Source organism: Oreochromis aureus, linkage group 2, assembly GCF_013358895.1.
Source record: "Oreochromis aureus strain Israel breed Guangdong linkage group 2, ZZ_aureus, whole genome shotgun sequence".
NCBI classification, from domain to species: Eukaryota; Metazoa; Chordata; class Actinopteri; order Cichliformes; family Cichlidae; genus Oreochromis; species Oreochromis aureus.
Window position 1 is genome coordinate 6,586,914 of NC_052943.1, and position 23,245 is coordinate 6,610,158.

General features: G+C 44.9%; 1 protein-coding gene across 5 annotated transcripts in view; it reads left to right on the forward strand.

Moving 5' to 3' along the window:
- Positions 1-23,245, forward strand: part of ebf1a (EBF transcription factor 1a) — a 70,660-nt gene that overhangs the window by 16,690 nt on the left and 30,725 nt on the right. For all 5 annotated transcript variants that reach the window (XM_039616224.1, XM_031745219.2, XM_031745218.2 and 2 more), the window contains exons 7-10: positions 12,867-12,948; positions 14,900-15,041; positions 17,433-17,563; positions 19,602-19,728. In XM_039616224.1, coding sequence (XP_039472158.1) covers positions 12,867-12,948; positions 14,900-15,041; positions 17,433-17,563; positions 19,602-19,728 — 482 coding nt within the window. The remainder of the gene's footprint in view (positions 1-12,866; positions 12,949-14,899; positions 15,042-17,432; positions 17,564-19,601; positions 19,729-23,245) is intronic.

Here is a 23,245-nt window from a genome sequence, read left to right on the forward strand (position 1 = left end):
AGCTTACTATTGATCTGTGGGAGGCCACGGTGTCATTAGACCCAGTATGGACCAGCAGGCACACGTGGAGGTCAGGGCACAGAGTTTGTGCATAAGTGCATGTGTGTGTGTGTGTGTGTGTGTGTGTGTGTGTGTGTGTGTGTGTGTGTGTGTGTGTGTGTGTGTGTGTGTGTGTGTTTGAGTGTGCGTGGAGGACTGGGGGACCAAGTGTTCAGTAGTGACAGGCTCAAGCCTCTGAAAGAAAATCAATCGTGTCATAAGAGGAAGGTTTCCTCCAGCCTCCTTCTCCCTCTTTCTTCCCTCCTCCTCTTTTTTCTCTCTCCTCTTCTCATCCTTTCTCCTCTTTTCTCCCTTTTTCTCCTTTTCATTCTCCTCATCTGAGAGGTCATCCACCCACTGCTCCATTTATACCTTTATCACACCATTTTTTCTCTCTCGCATTTTTTTTTTTTTTTGGAGACTGTTTTTCTGCCACACGCTCGTACACAGCACTCCCTGTGTCATGCATGTGTGACGTACGGATCAATTCAAGAGGTTATCCTAGCAAAAACCGAGCCATTAGTGAGAGAACTGATCCTGGATCAGCCCTCATTAACTAAAAGGGTACGCAAACTGTTTGTCCAGATAAAAGAAATGACACCCCCACCCAAACCAAGGCCAATTAACCGAGAGGGCTGAGACTAGTTGAATTGATGGCACGCCTTGTTTTGTTTAACAGAAGTTTGGTTTTGAAAAAAGAAGAAACTGATAAGACTCTCTTTTATTGTGAATTTAAGATGTCCTTCAGTTATTTATCATTAAGGATGAGCACACACAGACACACACACACACACTCTCGTATACACATAGGGCAAGCATCCACCTGTTCTCCTCTCCCCTGTCTCGCCTGAGGGGACTAGTATGGTAGATAACAGTTTGAGTGGGCCTTCTGCAAAACACTAATCAGACCTAACACTGCCTAATTAGCACAGAGTCCACTGATTGGCTTACAGCAATAATTAACACAGGTGAGAATAATTAGCTCCCCATAGACCTGTTTGTGGCTGTGTGTGTGTGTGTGTGTGTGTGTGTGTGTGTGTGTGTGTGTGAGAGAGAGAGAGAGAGAGAGAGAGAGAGAGAGAGAGAGAGAGAGTCTGTGTGTGTGTGTGTGTGTGTGTGTGTGTGAAGGATGTTATTATGCAGTCTTGGTCCCTAGTGAGACTGAGGAGGCAGAGAGAAGAATCAAACTCATTACTGAAACCAGGCCAACCTGTGTTAGGTGCTCTGCTTTCCCACACCCAGAGAATTAGCCACACAGAGATCCACCTCGTATTTCTCCTTCTCACTCACTCTCTCTCTTTGTATGTGTGTGTGTGTGTGTGTGTGTGTGCTTATACTTTCTCCCTTTTCTTCTTGTTTCTGTCTCCGTCCCTTTCCCTACCAACCCCACCCGTCCCCTCCACCCCCACCCCCACCCCCCGTTCCCCATTGCTGATGAGTGAAGGTACGTTTGAGGAATCTCACCGCTAGCTGAACCTGCTAAGATGAGATGAAACGCAGACGCGGAGCATCTTTCGATCACATTCTGTCTCACCGGTGGTCTGCCTCTTTCTTGTATCCCGCACCCAACCCGTCTTTCAGTCTCTCTTTTCGAATAGCAAGAACGTCGGTGACTGCCACGCGTTCCTCGTCATATAAAAAGCTTTATCATGAGCTTCTCCCTCTCCACAACACGTGAAATACCGCCAAACCGCTCAGCTGCATAAAGAGGGGGACTGAAGAGCCTCATGTTTGTCTTACAGAAACAGAGAGCGAATGGGATAATGAGGTAGACTGGGGAGGAGAGACAAAGAAAAAGAGGACGCGACATTGTTTTGCTGCAAGACTGGCCGTCGTTCATCAGTCTGCGAGCAGCGTGGTGTCCTCCATCTCACTCTCCCCAGTTATTTTTACCAAAGCGCTGCTGCTTTGATCAAGCCGACATCACAGAGAAGGAGATGGGCATGAAGACATTGAGAGGGGGGTTAATATTGGAACACAATTGACGGCTTGTCACTTTTTAGCTTCCAGGCACCAACATCGCCAAGTAGTTAGTTAGGTGCTGGAGAGAGTAAGATAGAGAGGGGGTAACACACACATACACTCACATACACACCTCCAAGAGCTTTTTGTGTGCTAAATAAATAACAACCACTGATGTAAATTGGTGTTTCCTGTAGTGTGCGGCTGCTCCCGGGATGTATTTTTCATGTCGAGGCATTTTAGAGTGGTTTCGGAGCGCAGCATGTACAACTAATGAACTTAACCCCCCGAAACTGGGTGTAAACTCATACAAATGCACAGTTTCGCTCTCATGCGCACGCACCCACTGGGAAGGCAGTCAACCATTTACCTGACCACAGGTGAGCCACGTACCAGGCGGCTGATTCCCACCCACGTCTTCCTCTCCACACAATTGTTCTCCACCCACCGGGATCCAAGGGGAGGCGCCAGGGGCAACATCAGCCTGTAATCACAAACTATCAGAGACATTGGGGGAGCGGAAAGCTCACTGTTGGTCGACTGATCTCCGGCGTTTCGTTGACAAGGCCTCACATGTTCACTAGATTTGTTTTATTGGGGGTTTTTTTTGTTCCGTTTGCTCGTGGTAAACACTCACCTCTTGTAACAGGCAGCTACTGCCTCCGTCACACCGAGGCTGTCAACACAACATTCAACCTGCACCGTAATCTGCATCACACTGAGCTGTACAGCATACAGATACACACACACACGCACATGCATACGAGATGTACTGTATGTATGAGCGAAATAGATGTACTCAGAGGCAGCTTAAATGCATATAAGAGCTGTTAAAGCTGTGTTTATGGGAGGCATTTGCATAGTGTTCACAGCGCGTTCTGTTTCCCATACACACACAGGCGCAAGCACACACTCCTAAGAGGCACTTCTCTACCACAAACACTCTCAATACGCCTTCCTGACTTTAAAAAAAAATGAAAGAAGCTTGATTGAGGCAAAACAAGAAAGGCTGTTTTTTTTTTCCATATTTCCTGTTTCAATAATTAATATGCATGAGTTTTATGGCCGCTTAAGATGCGATCAATTATTCATTAACAGCATGTTAATTGCATCCACAGTCGTGAATATTTAACCAAACACTAAATCAATGAGGTCGAATGAGCAGCAATATGGACATTTTATAAGCTTTGCCAAAAAATTAGGTTAGGCTTTAATGAAAAACAGGAGAGAACAGATTGAAAAGGGACAAAAAAAATGTGAAGAAAGAACCAGCTTCACAAAAGGAAGGGAAGTTTGTGTTAGAAAGCAAACAACTGGAATAAATGCATGATCGTTGTAATATTATAGTCAGTGACTCTTAGCCTTTTCTCCCATTTTGTCTCTTTTTTTCTAATCTCCTTTTTTAAATGGAGAGGATGTAATCTCTTCATCTTTGCCCACTCTAGCCAGCCTTTTTTTTCACTCTCAAAGACTCCAGACTCCTTTGTCCTGGATCTTTGTGTGCTCATGTGTGTGTGTGTGTGTATGTGTGTGTGTCTGTGCGTGTCACAGCGGTGTCTGGACAGTGACATTTCTCTGCTTGGATAACCATCGCGCCCTCTGTCCCTATGTCCGTCCAGCCATGACGCAGGGTAATGTCACCTGTCAGTCTCAAACTCCTACTTACAACCGCTGTCCCCCACCCCTCCTCAACTCTCCCCCCACTCCATCCGCATGGAACTTCACCACCCGTACACCACCTTCTCACTGCGACCCTAACTGCCCCTTCCCTGGACCTCACCTGGGGTACAAAGCCCTCACCGTCTTCCTTTTCCTGCTCCTTTTGTCCTCTTCTCCACTACCTCATATGACTCCATATCCTCTTGGTCTTTCATTGCACATATCCAAATGGCAACCCCACCCCTTTATTCCCCCTTATTTGCCCCCCTAGAACCCCAAAATATGGCATAGGAAGACAGCACATATAGCACTAGTCAAAGTCAGGGGGGTGGGAAGTTGACTTTTTGCCTGGGCCCAGTTGCATTCTGCGCCTGTTTTCAATTATTCTCCTGGCACTGGCAGGGTGGAGGTTTATGCATTATATGGGAATGTAATTGACTATAACTGCCCTCTTAACATTAACCAGGTGTACTAGCTGAGTGTGTGAGATTAGGCCCCGGGTCTTGGCTGTTATGGAGTGTTGGCCTGTCTGTGAGGTTGTGTTGTTGTTGATGTATTTATATCCTACTCCTGTGCGGTGCCGCCCATTACCACCGCATTTAGATGTGCCTTTCCCCGACTAAGTGCGCGTTTCTGTGCATGCCTGTGATTACGTGTGCGTGCACTAAGCTCCCGCTCGCCCCTTTTTGTGTAACTTCCATCATGCATCTGCCTGTGTGCGTGTAAGAGTGAGAGGGAAAGTAAAGAAAGAGGCAGGATACAGATACAGCCTGCTTCAAGGGGGGCCTGACTTTACAAGGACAAAGTCAAAATGGGCCCATTCACAAGGCTGACATGCTGTGATTTGTATGTATAGTGGTGTGCAGCCTGCAGGGCACTAGCCCAGGGGCTATCACAGACACCCAGACCAGTACACCAGCAGGGGGAGGTGATGGAGGCGAATCGAGAGTGTGTGTATGTGTGTGTGTGCGTCAGTGTTTGTGTAGAGAAAGAAGGGTGTGTGATGGGAAAAAAAAGAAGCATCAACAGGCTGTCAATCAAGCCCTAGCCACAGCTTGTCACTCCTCGATAGAGCTCATCCGGGGGAGAATGGGAGTCCCTGGGACCCCGAGAGGAGAAAGGAGCAGGTGCTGGAGGGAAGGCGGAGGCAGCAGGGAGGAGGTGACTGTCTGCCTGTCTCAGTGACTCAAGCTTGATTTGATATTTGATACCGAGCATGTGGCATTTGAATGCAAATCTATTTTGATTGTCTCACCGTCTGATAGGGTTAAAAGGAATCTATAGGGGATATGCATGCGTGCATGTGTATCAGAGGGCCGGCTGGAGACATTCACATGCACAATATAAAAAAGAGAATTATTCAGATGGATTATATTACTGACCATTTTGCCTGCATCAAGCAATCCCCCCGCTCTCAAAGCGATATACAGATATTTAATAGAATAAATACAAAAGGTAAGAAGGTCAGAGGTCACAGAAATGGGCCGTGTAGTCATCATCGCCTCCTTGATGTTATAGCAGAACTGAAAAAAACTCAACTGTGTGCACAAACATGATGTGCACGTGTACATCTGAAAATCTGAGCCCGTGCAGGATAATTATTTTTCCTGTATGCGCGTGGAGGATTGTGTTTAAAAGCAAGCATGCCAAGTAGGTAGACAGACGGACAGATAGATGGATGGATAAAGTCGGTATTACTGCAGTATGGAAATCTGAGGCTCAGTTCCCCTCCCAATTAGAGTAGTGACTTCTGAAATGCCATAATACCCATTAATTAGCAGGCTGCTATTTTCTCAGTGATTTGGCTAATTAGTCTGCGAGGCTCTACACTATCTGGACCATTATTATTGGGCTGAAGCCATGCAAGCACACTCGCGTGCACGCCCGCGTTCGAGTTGGTGCACAAACACGACCGTACTCACCGTGTACCTTACAACTGGAAGCACAGTTGAGACTAATTTAAGTGGCATCATTATTTGCTTGCGGGACAGCATGAAAGAGTTTCAGCTGAAGAATGGTTTGATGAAGAGGCACACACACACACACAACACGAACATTGCCCTCATCATTAGCTATATGGTCTTCGTAACATGGTACTGATACTGGCAAAAGCCCATCCTACTGTTAGAAACATAAGGAAAGCTTTTCAGCCCTCTGTAATGACTTGGCATGTATGTGTGTGTGTAAGAGAGTGTGTGTGCAGCTCTCTCTCTCCCTCTCTGTTTCGACAGTCCATCAGTGTCTCCCACCGGACAGACAGGCCACTGACACAGCACCACAAGGCCAGGAAACCTCTTCAATCACTCCCTCACTTTTCCTTCTCTGTCAGGCAGCAGAAAGGCGTGATTGATCTGTTGTTTCATCACCACCATGATAAAAGAAAGAAGTTGCTCTTCTTTCAGTGTGTGTGTTTGTGTGTGGCATCCACCTTCTTAAAACATTTATTAATCATCTTCATCAATAACACAGCCCTAACATTGGTCATCTTATACTTCGCATGTGTATGTACGTGTCTTTGCGTGCACATGTGTGAATGTATGCTCACACTCCTTGCAGCCCGGTGAACTTCATAAGTGTCCCATCACCACTTTAATCAAATTACTTATGAACCAAAATTGACAGTTTTCATTAATTATAAAGGATTATTCTAATTGCGATTCAAATTTATTCATTTAGAACAGACGGCATTCAGTAATGTTTCAGGAAATTTGCATATTAAATGGAGAGGGTAGGCGATTAGCTATGCAAATGTATGCATGATTCCTTATTTTGTGATTGGTGGGCCATATGTAGCAGGCTGGGGGTGTGCAGGTGAGGAATCTAGAAGGAGCTGTAATATGTTTGATAAACACAGAGGGATGCAAGGCCAAAACATACACGTGCACACGTATTTGCAGACACACACACACACACACGCACACATCTGTGTTCAGTATCAGTCTCCCTCCGTCACACACTCTTTCTCTGTCTTGCATTTTCTCGGTCTCCCCCCGCTCCCTGTTTCCACATTCCTCCCTCAAGACCCATTGGAGGAAACAACTTTTCACCCGAGAACAAACATGGCACACTAATTACGTTTCTGATTTCTGATCCTGCTGCATTTAGAAACATAACCTTGAGCCTGTGTACAGTCACAGTCACAGTTATGATTTAATGTGGTGTTTAAATGGAACAAAAAGAAAGAACTTTTGCGAGCGGCACATTCATCCCCACAATGTATGGGGCCGGTCCAGGGTTGACACAGTGCTCTTTATCAAGCTATATATAGTCGATGCATTATGCATTAAGTTTAACATGTGCTTAAATCAACAGTATTCAATATGAATGCATCAGTCTTTAAGTAAGGCAGAGGGGAGAACAGTTAAGGTAAATGACTGCATGGGGAGGTACACAAAGCAGGCTGAAGGGCCCGGTCTCACACACGCACACACACACATGCGCGCATGCATGCATGCATGCGGTCACACACACCCTTCGGCTGTGTGGCGGTGTCAACCCAGGCTGATGACAGGGCCATTATTCACTGGTCAGTCCCACGAGGGCAGGGTTTGGGCTGGACAGCGTAGCAGCGCGTCCCAGCATGGCAGGACAGCGGTGAGGTGAGAGGGACCAGGACCCTTCATTACTCCCGTGGTTGGGGGCCTGGAGCCTCTCTCTCTCTCTTTGTCTCTGTCTCCATCAGATTAATGGGCCAGGCCCGACAGAGGAAGTGTTTCAATCAGTGCCGCCTGCCAAGATTGTCCATCACGTAGACAGCCTGCTATTCATCATGGCTTTGATACACAGATGCACATACACACACACATGCACAGATGTTTATTTGGTTGCATTTTTCCGTGGGTGGTTGTGGCGTAAAGCCAGCCCACAGGTAGCGATCTTATCCGGCTACAAGTTGTCGAACCAGGCGCTCTTTTCTCCGTCACCACGAAGGATCTCATTTCCTTGTGTCACGGTGCTCGGCGCACAACTTCTCAGCTGAATTTTGAATGATCTTTTTCGGATGAAATGGATGAAACACAATTGGTTAAGTGTCTCTGGGACTTCTGTCCCCAAGCTGGGACTTGAGCTCCGGATCCAGGGGGAAGCGAGGAGAGATCTATCCCCAAGCAGAGCCTCTCCCCAAGCGGCAAAGGCACAGCGTGGATCCCCCCACGCTCCCTGACCCGTCGTCTCCCTCCTCCTGGGTCCATTTGTTCTGAGAAATATTTAACGACAGGGCAAATTCAACTGACATGACGTGCACACACATCGAGCAGATAAAGAGGAGGATGGGACGATGCGCGGAGTGAGCTGGAAATGAATTTTTCAGCGCAGTGAGATGTTCTATTTGAATAAATCATGACACTTAAGATAGACATGAGGGCAATATAGAGGTGCCCACCACTACTTTGAGGAGTAGCACTCCAAAGGAATGAAGTGTGTGTGCGTGTTTGGGAACAAGACAGAGAAAAATGGCCTCTCTTTGTCCATCTACTTCAAAGTTTTTGTGTTTAGTATTTTTTCTTTTTACATATTTAGTTAAATATTTTCTCTTTTTAGTCGAGTCACATCACTTTATCTTGCACTGGGTGTTTCTGTCACTGTCTATCTAAAGTGGGCCATTGCAGACTATTACAGGCTGGTGTCCGAGACTGAGGGCCAGGCCCAGAGACAGACCTGGTTCTGGATTATTAATGTCCCCCCAACCCCGTGGAGCCAGGCCGCCTCCCCCACCCAGTGCCGCTCCCCCTCTCCTCTGCACTACACCCCTGGGGTCAGCCTGCATGGCTCCTGGTGCAAGGCCCCCCTCATAAATCTCCCTAAATTAGTGTGTGTATGTGTGCACGCGCGCGTGTGTGTGCCTCCATGCTTAAACATATACTGCAGGCAGGGAGACAGGTCACCACAAAAACAAGCCAGTCAGGCTCTCGGTTGAAGTGTCAGTGATGCATGGCGGAAAGAGTGCAAGAAAGAGTTGCAGAGGAAAGAAAGAAAATGAGAAATGAAACACGAGGGGAGGAAAAGAAAATATACAAAACAGGAGTTGAGGAAGATATTTGATTCTGTGAGAGCGCCGGACTTCGCTTTTAGTTTGGTCGCCTTATTGCTCCTTTCATATTTTTTTCTTGTTTTTTGTCCTGTAACATTATATTTGCTTACAAATATTTACACTTAATTTGAATCTGCCTCTGACTTCATTAGGATTGATTTCCTGAACAAATCTTAATGCTTAATTGCTGAAGTGCAGGAACTTCCATCCTTCTACCTGCCTAGATTAGTTCAACATGTCCCACGGTGGTAACAGGCATGGGGAAGTGCTGTTGTGTCACTTAGTTAACCCCGGAGACAAATGGCTCCCCTCCGGAGCACAGTGAATTACACACCTCATGAAGCATATTAGGAGCCAGACACAGGGGCTTTTCTTCTGGAGATGATCTGTACAGCAGAAATGGATGGAGGGAGAGGAGAGGGCTGAGTTATGGTATCACCCGCAGCCATTTTTACAGCGCATCAGCATCAGAACAAAACAGAGAGAGAGAGAGAGAGCGAGAGAGCAGCATGAGGAGGGGCGAGGAAGAAAGAAACAAGGCAAAGAGATGTCCAACAAAAGGTGGAAAAGATAAATAAACCAGAGCTGCAGAGGAAGACAAAAAACCCAGAGTTCCAAAGTTATCTGTGTTAGATTTGACAAGGAAAACAACTCTTTACCTCATTTGTGGCTAATGTGGCAAAATTATTAGAAAATATAACAGCATTGTCCCTCGGAGGCTTCATTGCTGTTAGCTAATCACTTAGACAATCTTTATCACCACAGTAATAATATTTAGATGCTACAGGGATTACTTAAAAGTTGTGTTATAATTGCTTTTCCTTGTTTTGTTTTTTATGGGCAGAGGGTGAGTTTGTGTTTAATTGCTCCAAAGTGACAAATAATGCCCCTTATGATATGATGAAAGTGTGAGATCATTAAATTACTACGCCGACTGGCTGCGTGTGTTTATTCGTTCAGGGTTTTTTTTCTGCTTTTACAAATTTATGCCATGAGGCTTCAAGAGGCCAAGCAGTTATTTTCACAAATTCACTTCCACAGCCATTTCTAGATTTGGAGGGGGGGGTAATTACGTGAAAGCAAAATGGTTTTATTTCATTTAATCCAGCCGGCGCAGCAATTTGCACCGGTAATATTTGTAGCTGTGGAGTCTGCACAGTAAAACAGCTGAAAACCACAAGAGTTTCAAATACAAACAAGGTAGAGGGAGGCTGTAATCGAAGCACGAACGTGCGCCGGAGACAAGGGTGCGTGTAAAGCAACTGAAAATTGATTTCTTCAGAGAAGACGCTGTTTTATTTTTTCATTTACTATGTGTGAGACTTAAAAAACATCATATGCTGGCCTGAGGAATATAAAGTAAGGAGGCAAAATCCCCAAACACACACACACAAATGAGTTGTCAGGTTTTCCAAGTGCTTTTTGGCGTTCAGCTTAGTCGTTTCAGTATTTTCTAGAAATCTTATACAACTACATTCCCCTACGTCTCCCTATAGTAAAAAAGTAAAGAATTAAAGATACTGACTTTGGTAGAAGTGACCGTGTGGGTCCTGAGCCTGATAAGATATAATGTGATCATGATTATTTTGCTTGGTGTTCCCATTTTCTTGGACCAAACTACTCTCACACACCACCATGTGCATGGAGAGAGTGAGAAGCAACAATTGTTAAACATCAAATGGGTCCCCTATTGATCAAAAAAGCAAAGAAAACAGTATAATAGGGAGCTGAATGGAGCAAATGAGAGAATTACAGGCTATCTGTCCATATTTACCGGTCAGCTGTCAATCAGATTATCCATAAATCCGTATGGTAATCTCCTTGCTAATGCATATCCACACACATTGCTCCCTATCCACCCCCCACTCCTACAGCACACACCCACACTCTGTTGATCCATGTAAATGTGTGCCAGTGGTGATTCCAGTCCCCTCGGCTCTCCCTGGGAGACGAGATGGAGCACAGAGGAACCAGCTCGCTGCAGTTTTGTAATGTTTCCACGCGGCTGACTCGAGACACCTTAAGTCATGTAAATAATGAATCGCGATTGTGGGAGATCCGCATGCTGACATATAGAGCAGCGTATGAGGCGTGCTGACTTTCTCTCGCTGTGTTTCAGGAGCAACCCAACCCCCTCCTCCAAACTCTAATATTTAACCGTCTGATTTGGTCACCTCTGACTCGGCTGACCCTAACTTTTCTCCTTCCACTTATCCATCATCTATCTGTCATGAATAGCGGAGCAAGAGGAGGAGGAGGAGGGCAGTTGGAGAAAGCGTAGAATCGATGAATTAAACAGGAGGCGCAGCTAGGAAGGTGGAGTATGTTGGACAAGTGGAGGTAGGCCACAGCTGTCTGTGAGGCTGCTCCCTGACCTCGAGGAGATAAGAAAGTTGAGAGACCCTCAGTCTGTGGGGTCTAACAGCCACTGTAAAAAAAAAAGGGGGGGGAAAAAAAACTCCATCTCTCTGCTTCATGAATTATTGAGATATTGGCCTACAGCTTCTAAAATATACAGGAGGGTGGTCTGTCTCTCCTTTCAGATTTCACATACTGTCTACCTCGTCTCTCTGTCTATGTTTCTATCAGTTTCTCCTCTCACTTTCTGCCTCCTTCTCTGTTTTTTCCCCTCTTTTTCTCCCCTCCCCTTCTCATTTCGATTTGGCCGCTCGAGCCAGCGAGACTGTAAATCAGAGCACAAACAAAGCCAAAGAATAAAACAGAGCATCAGAGAAAGACAGTTTGTTATTGAGAGCATATAAGAGCCTTTTTTTTCTTCTTCTTTTGCTTCAAGAGGAGCATCTACCACTAACCAGCTGTCACGCATTTAAAAGTTGTCAGGGATAAATTCACGAGTTCTTGTGTTACATCAGATGCTTATAATGCACACAGCAGTAGGCTGGCCCTTGGAATGAGACATAACTCCAGCTTGTCCATTTATCTTCTTTGCTCCTTTCTCTCTCTCTTTTTTTGTACCCCTAGATGAAGCAATTGTCCAAGGCACGCTGCTACTTACAGTGTTTCTCTTGACATGTTTCTGTATGTGTGTCTGTGTGTGCCCGTGTGTGTGTGTGTGTGTGTGTGTGTGTGTGTGATGCGCTCGCTCGTGCATGATTATATCTGAGGCGGTTGGCTCCAAACGCGCTGCCCAGTGCAGAATCCTAGCCATAACAAATGAACAGAGGGGAGAAAATAAGACATATGAAAGAAAAGCTGAGCAAAGGAGTGATTCTCTCACTGGCTGGTCGAGATCTGTATTGTAAGCAGTTTCAGCTGTCAGCACTTCTTTGAGCTACCTCAAAGGGAAGTGGGGGGGATTGGGGGCGGGGGGGTCGGTGGTGGTGGCGTGTGTTGTAGTTTCATTTTTCCCCTTTTGAGGGTTCCTGTTTATTTGTACACGGCGCTGTTTATTTTCGCGGCTCATTTGATTTGTGTTTTTTGTGTGTTTTTGTTGTTGTTGTTGTTTTTTAAGACAGACAGGCAGCGCAGAAGGGAGAGTGACGAGACGTACAGTAGTGTAGGTTCAGTTAAAGAAGAAGTTGTCAGGCTTCGAGCCTTGAGGTGGGGCTAGGGAATAAATTGTCAGCCGTCCCCCTTCCTGCTTTTCAGCCCACCCCCACAACTCTCCCCTTTACTCCTCCGACCCTCCCTCTCTCCCCCTCTCTCCTTCCCCTCCCTCCCTCCTTCATTAAGTATTGATGTGGGTAGCCATACTTGCCATCTCAGCCTATTAATAATGCATGGCAGGTGCTGTTGATGTGGTCTCTCACACTGAGATTGAGAGAGGCAGGAATGACAACACTATGCTGCAGAGTAGCTACAGCACAACCTCCGTCACACGGCTGTGCAGCTGTGGGGGGGGTGGGGGGGGTGGGGTTCTGCGTCTGCCCCGGTGAGTTTATGGCAAGCTGTGACAGCAGCTCCGAGAGATGGATATACAAGGTAGCATCTTACTCAATATCCCGGAGCTGTTTTTACATAGAAAAGTGCCTTTGTCATAAACAACTGATGGATGAGGGTGGGATAGTGTATGAGCCTTGTCTGCCACTGCTCTTTTATTTGTTTTATTTGTGTTGTGTGTTTTATTGAAGGGAGCTCGCACTGTTTCAGTGACTCACAGGTGCTGTTGCAACAGCTCATTCAGTTCTCTTGCTGTTTGTCTCTCTTGCACGTGCAGGTTCTTCCTCAAGTTCTTCCTGAAGTGTAACCAGAACTGCCTGAAGAATGCAGGGAACCCTCGAGACATGAGGCGTTTTCAGGTGACACATAACTGTCTGAATGCCTAGCTCAGTGTTTATAGTGGACAGGAGTAACACTTCTGTCTGTTTCTTCTCCTTCTTCTTCTTCTTTCTTTTAAAGCTCCACACACAACCACAGCAGAATCTCCTTCCTTTTAAAGAATAAAAGAAATAATTCAAATGATCTCTTTCTAGTAAAAATGTCCAGAAGCCACAGAGCATAAATGTTTGAATGTTACAAAAGAATAATAATAATAATAATAAACAAATGTCCCTAGGACTCAGAGAAAAGCATCACAACAAAAGAACGTTCAGTTCTAAACCCACATATGGAAACGCAACAAACAAAGCTGCAAAATGCCTCATGAAACGATAAGTAGATGTGAACCCGTTAGGAATGATAAACCCAACTTTCTATTTGAAAGCTCTTCAAAGCATCTCTCTGCTCTTTGCTTTGACAACTCTACAGTTTTGGATGACTCCTACTGCTCTCACAGCTTTGTTTTTGGTGGCAGCCACTGGCTCCTTTAAGGGAAAAAGCTCTGAGAATCCACTGTGCACGCACTTCCTGTTCCTTCTGGAAGAAAGGCTCGCCACTGGCAGCCATCTTGGCAACAAATTTGGTGGTTATTTTGAAGCCCCTGTCTAAGTGAATGAGGAAATAGCAATAACTTTTATTTCAAAGGGACGTAAGTGTTGCATGTCTAGAATCACCAGCAAATCTGAATCCATTTTTAAAAGTTTTCCTAACAAGTTAAACTTTAACTATTCATGTTATAATAAAAATTAAAAACCTTGCACATGCATTTGTGCATCTAAACTGGCTAATATATATCCAGATGTGGACAACCCCCATATATGCATTTAAGGAATTCTCCTATGAATTTCTCCTATGGGTCATTGGTATCATGTGTCTAGTGCAGAGAGCGGCTGGTAAAGGTAGAGAGGTATTTAGCAGCTAAAGAGCACACTATTACTCTCAGAGGTTGGTGGAGACCAAAGCATAGCTAAAAGGAGAGTGCTCCACATCTACAGGATGTGTAAGTAGGAAACTGTAGGCTATGATTTGCTAATACATCACCAACACATACTGTGTGTTTCCAGCTATTTTCTTAAGTTCTTAAGTTTTTAACTAAACAAGCACCACATATATGGTAAAGCAATCAAAATAATATTAAATTAACCCCTCTGGGACAAAAAAAACTTAAAAAGTGTAAAACATACTGTTCATAAAAGAAAACAAGTCCTAAAAGTCATGACCGTCCAGGAGTCTATATGAATAAATATTATAAAGTAAATAGGAGTATTAGTTAAACGTGGGTTAAAGATTATGTAAAGTGTGTAAGCGTGTGTGTGTGGGTGGGAGTGAATCTCAGGGTTCATGTATGTATAGCGCAGGTAAATGTATGTATAAATAATTGTATATGCATGTTGTATGTATGAGTACACCTGTATGTGTAGATGGGCCACTGGCAGGTCATGTGAAAGTAAGATATTGCTGTCATTCATTAGCCTGGAAGGAGCAGTAGGGTCAGATAAGTTTATACTTCTTCCTACTCACGTTCAAGCATAAAACTTGACTTACTTATAAACAGATGATTAATATATTTGGGTTTTTTAATATTCATATATGTCAGTTGGGGTTTATTCTTTTACATGTTTAAAATAAATTTATATACTTTAAAAAAGTAGTGATTCATATGTTAAAACCCAGTTATTCCTAGAAAATATATGAACCAGACTTCATGAAGTGTTTGGTAAATGGGAAATATAACAAAAGAAGTATAAACATGTTTACTTCAGTGTGAAAGTAAGTTAATCCACATAGGATTTTGCAAGAACTCATAATGCTTGTCCGGCGTAATCACGACAGCGTACAATTACTGAAGATTTACAAGCATCCACAGCAGGGTGCCGTTTGTTGTTTTTAACCCCTTGTTTCTCACTTTCTTTTGGTTTTCCTTTTTCTCAGGTGGTTGTGTCGACTACGGTGAGCGTGGAGGGTCACGTTCTGGCCGTCTCCGACAACATGTTTGTGCACAATAACTCAAAACACGGGCGCCGAGCTCGGAGGCTGGACCCGTCAGAAGGAACGCCATCCTACCTGGAACACGGTATTTAAAGCGAGAACAAAACACCTCGACTCTCTTCCTCATCTTTCTTTGTCTCCTTCACTTTATTTCTCTCTCTATGACTCCACTCCTCTCCCTCCCTCTCTCAACCCCTTCCCCCCTGTCTGGCTCCACACTCAACCCTTCCTCTGTCTCCCACTCCACTCCCCTCCAACCTCCTTTCTTTCTTATCTCTCTCCTGTTTCCTCCCGGATTCTCACTTTCCTCTCTTGTAGGGTTTCTAACTCGAGCTAAGAGAGGAGTGAGTGGTAGCTAGTGAGTCTCTTGTCTCTCCCTTGTGGCTTGCTCCCCTCAGGTCTCTGCCTCTGGGCCTTCTACTCTGCCTCGCATAAGCACTATGTGTCTTATGAGGTCTGTTCTGCTTAAAGCCAACACTGGCTTTATTTCCTCGGAGACCTGCTTTTATCCTCCAGCCCTCCATCACTCCCCATCCCTCAGGTTTTCAAACACACCCATACACATACTGAAAAGCCCCTTGCACACACATACATACACACCCCCGCATGCACAGTCAAACCCAAACCTTTAATACTTCATAATGACATGTGCACATGATTTAGGAGCCTGCACTGATTCCCAAGTCCCTAATCCAGTTATTTTCTCATTTCGATTTCCCAGACATTGAATAAGAGAAACATATTTTTTTTTCTTTGAGGAAAGTCAACCTCAGGGATGATAATGACAAAAAAATAAGCGGGGATTTACATGATGGCCTATAGTAGATTGCATTAAGATTGAATGTTATGGTTAAGTCTTTCTAATGACTATTCTCCAGAGGCAAGGTGGACCACTTGTCCCTGCGACTGGTCTCACAGATGATTAGAAAAGTTCACAAAGATGAGACATGTTGGAGATGTCAGCGAGGCTTGGATCTTGCACATAAAGAAGAGTGCACACAGGACACCAACAGATGTTCCTTGTGTCGTAGAGATTTGTTTGGGAATTTCTTCCCCTCTGATTTTCAGTTTTCCCGGTGATGGGAGTTAAAAAGGAGGAACAAGAGGAATAAAAGGAAGAGAACAGGTTACAGGGAGAAATGTAAATGTGATGAAAGAATGGGGGAAAAGTGCCCAACAGTGTAAAGAATAGAGAAATTATTTTTTTCATTAAAAAGAGGACAGTAGTTTCCCATTACCCCCCTCCCCCCAGCCCCCTTTCTGGTGTGGGTTCAGTTTGTGTGCAGGATGCGCAACTTTGGGGCCCATTTCAGGCGGTAATAGATGAGCAGTGCATAGAGTTGAACAGATGGCACCGAGGAACACCCCAAAGTATAATCCTATCACATGGATTCACGTTCCACCATCTGGTTAATCCACACACACACACATACACACATAAACACACACATGCACATCGAGCGCACATAATATCAGCGGCTGTGAAAAGGAGGCATCTTAGGCCATGATTACGGCCACAGATTGCTGCTTGGTGAACGCTGATCTCTGCAGGCGTATCGGGGGGCTAAATATCATTCCAGCTTGTTGGGGAGGATCAACAGAACAGGGAGTCAGGCAAAGAGCAAAGGCTAGGCTGCGGGGGAAAAAGTCAGCCTAGTCTAAAGTGGATTATGCCGATTTACAGAATTACAGCATGTCTGACAAGCTGCATATCTGTTAAGGAGAGGAGATTTAGCTTGTATAAACATGTATTTTCTCAATGCTGTTCTTTTCTTCAATCACATCCAGTAATCTCCAAGTCCATAACACCAAGAGATAAGGTCAAAAAGCACACTGAATGGCAGTTATTGAAAATGCTGTTTATTGTTGTGGTCCCATGTACTTTGTCCGATAAAATGCAAAAAATATGCTTTAAAGGAAAACACTGGGAGCTTAGAAAAACCCATTACAAATGTACCGGGCAGAAGCTGGAAGGAGCCCGTGTGGTCATGCTCTGAGACACAGGCTACTACACAGATATATGAAACAGGCAGCTGAGCAAGAGCTAAGTGTTTGGCTAATGAAGGCAGTGTATTCAGAGGGCAGAGCTACTGTTGGCTCTGCTGTGTTCCCCGGTCGCGTGGCCTTTGATCAGACACTGAGCACACCTGACATTTACACGCCCGCACGCTTTGCCACGTGTCATAAAACAAGTGCACCGCCGCTGCCCTCACATGCGGGGCAGGGGTGATGTTTAATAACGGGGTGAATATAATCACTCTGATTAGTATTCCTCACTCGCCCCCCGACCCCTGGGAGAGAGGCGATAGGTGATATATGTGTATGTGTGTGTGCATGTGTGTTAAAGAGAGGGAGAGATGGAAAGTAAAGGGGACTGTGCATGCTGCCAATAGCAAAAGACCTTCTAGGCTGTCATTAGGATAGCATCTAATCTGTTATATATATATATATATATATTTTTTTTTTTTTTTTCCAGCAACCCCCAGCATCAAAGCCATCAGCCCTAGTGAAGGCTGGACCACAGGGGGCGCAACAGTCATCATCATCGGGGACAACTTCTTTGACGGCCTACAGGTCATCTTTGGGACAATGCTGGTCTGGAGTGAGGTTAGTCACGATTTAGTCATATTTGTGTTTTTTTGTTTGTTTTATTTTTACTGGCTTGGTACACTTCTTATACAGCCAGTGTGGGCAAACAGTCTTTTAAATGCTTCATTTGGGAACCATTATTTTTACGTTAGATTAAATACATAATTGTGATTTAAAAGTGCTCAAAAGTTTTGCAAAAAAACTTGTAACACTGTAGCATCACACTTTTGATAATTTTGTAATTATTTTATAGAGAAAGAATATAATCAGATAAACCCCTGTTACCCACACTGCATGAAATCTAAATTATTAAACAGAGAGCAACCATCTGCAAATAGCCTCATTTAAATTCCACCAAAACTACATCAAATGTTGAAAATGAGGCATATTAAGTTGTTTCCAGCAATACATTTCCAAAATAACATGGGGGAATCAAAAAACCATATGGAAAAGCTGGGCACCAGTGAAAATACATAAATAAAAATCACCTGGAGGAACACATGGAACAGTGTGCGACGCTGTTGTCGGATAAAAACCAGAACCCTTAAAAAAACGATTTCCTTTATTTGAACAGAACAAAGCATATGTCGTTGTTGAGTCATGTTCAGCAGTGCTGATCATCTGAAGTCCCGCATCAAGCGAGAACAGGACAACATTTGGCTTTCACAACTACTCGGTTCCCAAACACTTGCATCGTGTTGTTAAAAGAAAAGGTGATGCAACACATTGGTAAACATGTCCCTGTCCCAACTTTTCTAAAACGTGTTGCTGGTGTTAAAGAAATCTGAAATGGGTGTAGATTTTTTCAACAAAGCAAAGTAAATCCTTTTAGTTCCAACAAATCATATCACATGTTTATTCAATTCCTACATTAATATAGGGTTAAAATGAATGGGAAAACACAGCATTCTGTTTTTGTTTGCATTTCACACAAAGTACCAGCATTTTTGGAAATGCTTTTTAATTGAAACAGCAGTCATAATTAATAAATAATACTATAAGAAATAACTGTTTGCAGGGCTATAAATGCATATTAGAAACATTTAACAACCTCAATAGAAGGCTATTGTTGCATTTCTCTCTGTCAGCTCTCACTTCTGTCATATTGCTATTCACCTCTCTTCCTGTCTTTTAATATGGTGCTATCTTGCGTCTTGAAATATATTCACATCGTACAGTATGAATCCCTTTGTAAGGAGCATCTGCTACATGACTAAAATGTAAATGGAGTCTATGTGTGAAATTGAAGGTCAGTGAGCAGCGCAGCTAAACAGCTTTCTCTTTAGTAAAAGAATAATTCTATAAAAAGCTCCTATATTATCTCGCTGAGAGGTGAGTGGGGCCAAACAATGCTAGAATGAAAGCCTAGCTAAGTGAGCAATGAAAAGGACAGTTAGAACAACACACACACAGATGCACACACACATGCGCACATACACAAAGTGCTGGCAGCAGCAGTGATAGCTTTTGAGCACTGCTAGTTTTGAGTGCTCGTTCACTACAGCGTGCAGGAAACGAGCACTCAGCGAGGTCTCATCTGTGTTTTGTCTTGTTACCGTTTTCCTTCAAAGACCCTTCAGCGTGAACACACGTGCGTGGCGAGCGGGCTCATCAGCCGCACTAAGTGAGCCTGTTTAAGACACAATTGTGCTTTAATGTGACTAACGGCAGCTTCAGCTGACAGACACGGAGACAGGGGCGGCAGAGACAGGCGCATTATACATTAACTCGCATTGTTCAATAGGCGTACGCAGAGGAAAAGTGTGTTTTATTCATAAACAGATAACTGCTTTTGAACCCCTCTTACAGAGTCCATGTCAGCACTGATAACCATCCCAAGCCTCACAGTGACATTGCCTTAGGCTACGAGGCCACCTGAGGGCTCATAGCCAAGCGCATCATTTTCAGGCCGATTATACAAAGAAAGAAAGTCAAAGCTGCAGAGGAAAGGTCCGAGATGAGCCGAGAATACCCCCACCCCCACCAGTGCACACGTTTAGATCTGAAGTATCATCGCATTAATCTGCCTGCCCTTTCTGCTTTTTTCTCCCTGTAGCTCATCACCCCCCATGCCATCCGCGTCCAGACTCCACCCAGACACATCCCCGGGGTGGTGGAAGTCACACTCTCCTACAAATCCAAACAGTTCTGCAAAGGCACACCTGGACGCTTCATCTACACAGGTACCTTTACACTAACATTTACCAATCTGCTGGCTTTTCTCCCAGTTTCTCTCAATTCTACGCACAACTCATGTAGAATGAATTTAAAGCTATAATCACATCAAAATCTTCACACGCTGACTTTAAGTTTTATTAAATCTCACTTTTTTGTTATATATATGTATTGCTAAAGTTTTGTCTTTCAGTTTATAAGCTGTCATTTCTCTGGACGGTTTCTGGTGGAAAATGTGCATGCTAAGCAACTTAAAATTCAATAACAGAACTCAATAATTCAGTGGAAAAAGCCTGCTGATCAGAGGAGGAAAAGCATTTGCCCTCTTTTATGAAGCAGGTGAAGGTCAGGAGGAGGTTTAACCTTTTGATTGGTGGGATTATTGAGAATTGACCCCGTCGAAGGCGCGATTCAGAAAGGAAGAGGTCCGTGTGGAGTGTGTGATATTTATTTATTTATTTTATTTTTTTGATGGTCAGCACAGGGGCATGAATAGCTCGAGTGTTACATCAGAGCACGCTGGTGCAGAGTGAAAAAGGCGCCGCGAGAAGAGCGGCACAGAGAGAGTGAATGTGAAGCGGTGATTAACCAATGCAAGGCCACAGGTCCTCTGGGAGACTGTGAATCACATAAATCTGTCTGTAATCTCAACCACTGATAGACTTAGGCCGTAAGCCCCGGCTGGAATTACCAACATTTGACAAAATCACAATTGAGAGAGAGCGCGCGTGCGTCACATTGCTAGCGTTTCCTGCATCTTGTGTGTTCCTATGCGTCACAGCTATGATTGTGTTTTGTGTACTTGTGGGGAAGACTGCAATAGGATGCCTGTGTTTGTTTGCACGTAAGTGTGAACATAGTCCAAGCGCACACATGCACGCTGACAAGTAACTGCATTACTAAGACACAGGGCAGATGGGTGGGCAGCCTTTGCCATGCCAGAGCTGTCCAACAGCCCACACTCTGCCAAACCCATAGAGCTATGTGTGTGTGTGTGTTTGTATAAGTGTGTGTAGGTGTGCATATGTGTATACGCAGCTTTTTAATGTGCCAGACATGTGGCAACCGCATGCATAAACGCCCTATCGCTTCCTAGTCCTCCAATCTTTCACCTTGTCACATTCACTTATTCAAAACTCAGCTTCTTTGAACAAACTCATCCTTTCCCCGCTTTCTGTCCCTCCGTGCTCGGCTTCCGTCGAGGCGCATAGGAGAATCTCAACAGGTGAGAGGTAGCAAGAGGTCATCTGCTGGGTGCCGAACGCATGTGCCGCGGTGCCGCGTGCCAAGAGCTGGCGGTGACAGAGTCAACTGTGGCGAGGCACAGACCCCAGTTCTACTTTTCACACACTTCATTCCAGCCACCCTCGTGGGCATTTGTACGTCTCAAATATAGGTTTTTGTCATTTTACTTTCTCCCAGTGAGGAGAAAACCTGCTCACATTTAGCGGCGGGAAGAAAGAAAAAAAAAAGAAGGGGAGGATGAGCAGGGCATTTGGAGCAGAAAAGCAATCGATGTGAGTGGAGAGACAGAGAGGTGGATGAGAAAGAGGAGAGAGGAGAAAGATGGGAGCGAGGGATGGAGGATTACCATGGGCCATGTTGCCCTCCTGGGTCTGTTTGGCACCAGTTTGAGCCCAGTTGCCAGTGGGTACTAATCATGGAGGATTGGCAGCGCTGCGTGGCAGCTGGCAGCCGGCACATACACACACATCCCCACACTCACAGACATGCATATACTCCTATATTACATGTGCATGCGCGATCACACACACATGCACGCTCTGAATTACATTGGGGACAGCTGGCATTGCTAATCAACTTCTGCTGAGGAGAGGAAAGCGAGCAGCTCACAGACCTAATTAAGTCAACACATACCCAATACTGCTGCTACTGCTGCTTTGCAAACATACCCGACACACACACACAAACCTACCCACATAGCCCTACCTATAGGTTTGTCCCCTCCGCCCTTCTCTGCATCATTATCGATACTCTAGAACCAGCCGCCACCAAAATGAAAAAAAAAAGAAGAGACGAGAACTTTTGGTGCAGAGAAAATTCGAAGAGAAGCTATTACAGTAATGTGTCCTCTGCCGTCTCTGAGGACTCCTGTGCCATTAGACTTCAGAAAGCTCCAATTAGACTCATCAAAGGCAATTAAGCTATCCACTGATAAGAATAGAAGAATGTTTTTTTTTAATTCCCTGCTCTTCCTCTGTCTTTTTATCCCCTTATCCCCCTTCTGTTCCTCTCTCTGCCCTCTGCCTTACCCACCTTTGGGGCTGAGAGCTTTCCCTAATCTCCCTCACTTTCCCCTGCTCTCTCTCCCTCTCTCTCATTATCAGGTCACCCCCCGCCACCACCACCCCTGTACAAATGCATCTCCATGTTTGGTTGTGTATCACCTTTTACTAGATTGCTGTCTTTGTAACATTCATCAAGGAAGCTCTCTCTTTTCTTTTCGCCATGCAACATAAAGTGATAATACCCCACCAGTGCGGCCTATGTGTGTGTACCTGTACTCGTGTGTGTTTGTGTGACACAAGGATGCCGGCCATAGATTGGGGGAGTTGATGAATCACCCTTGTCGTTCAAAAGGCAATCCCTCCCTCCTCAGTATGCAGCCTTGTCTGCTTAGTGCTTCCACTACAGCTTCTGCTGATATTAAAAGGCTCTGCTGGCTCACATTAAGGCTGGCACCGCGCACGGCGACACGCATTCGCGCACGCACAAACATTAGGGGTAGTTTTTCAGCGCTCAGTGCAGATTAGGTGTGTAGGAAACATCACTCAGTTGCGGCAAAGAGGCGCGGGAACAGTGAGGGGGGGAGAAAAGACAAAAGTCAAGAGCAGAATTTAAACCAGCTGCTGCTGACATCTCTCTCCGTCTCTGCACGCCTGCCTGTGTGTTCCAAATTAGTTTTAGGACTGTCAGTTGTCTCTCATTTTATACACTGCAGACGCTGTAGCGTAAAAGTGTGACACAGGTAAGTGCTGCAAACAAGAGTGTGCAGTGTAAAGTTAGTGCTAGCTCTAATTAAACTGTCCCGCACTGTGGTGAAATCTGCTGGTGATGTACACTGAGAAGCACTGCTTTAATTACAAATCACCAGAGTGCTTTAAATTCGTAAGTATATGTGATCCTGGTTGTGTTGATATCATAATTTTGGAGAAGCGTGCATGATAATCAGCGGGAAAATCTCCCGCACATGTTGCTGCATAAGCAAACTTAACATTAACATAGACAGGCATAGTCTACATTCATATACACACGTGGATCGCCGCACGCATGAGCACGTTCGCACATCACACAGATGCACGAATGTGGCACGAAGTCATCTGGCAATAAAAGTGGGGTGCAGCCACGAGCTGGTCAATTACTTGTCTTGCTCCTGTTTGTGAATGCTGTCTTTTATTGAGCCTGGGCGGGATGCCTGCTGTTGATTAAAACGGCTGGTCTACAGCTGGAGACAAGGCCAGCTGAGATAGCTGCATACATTCCCGTTTACGGCGCGCAGTCTTA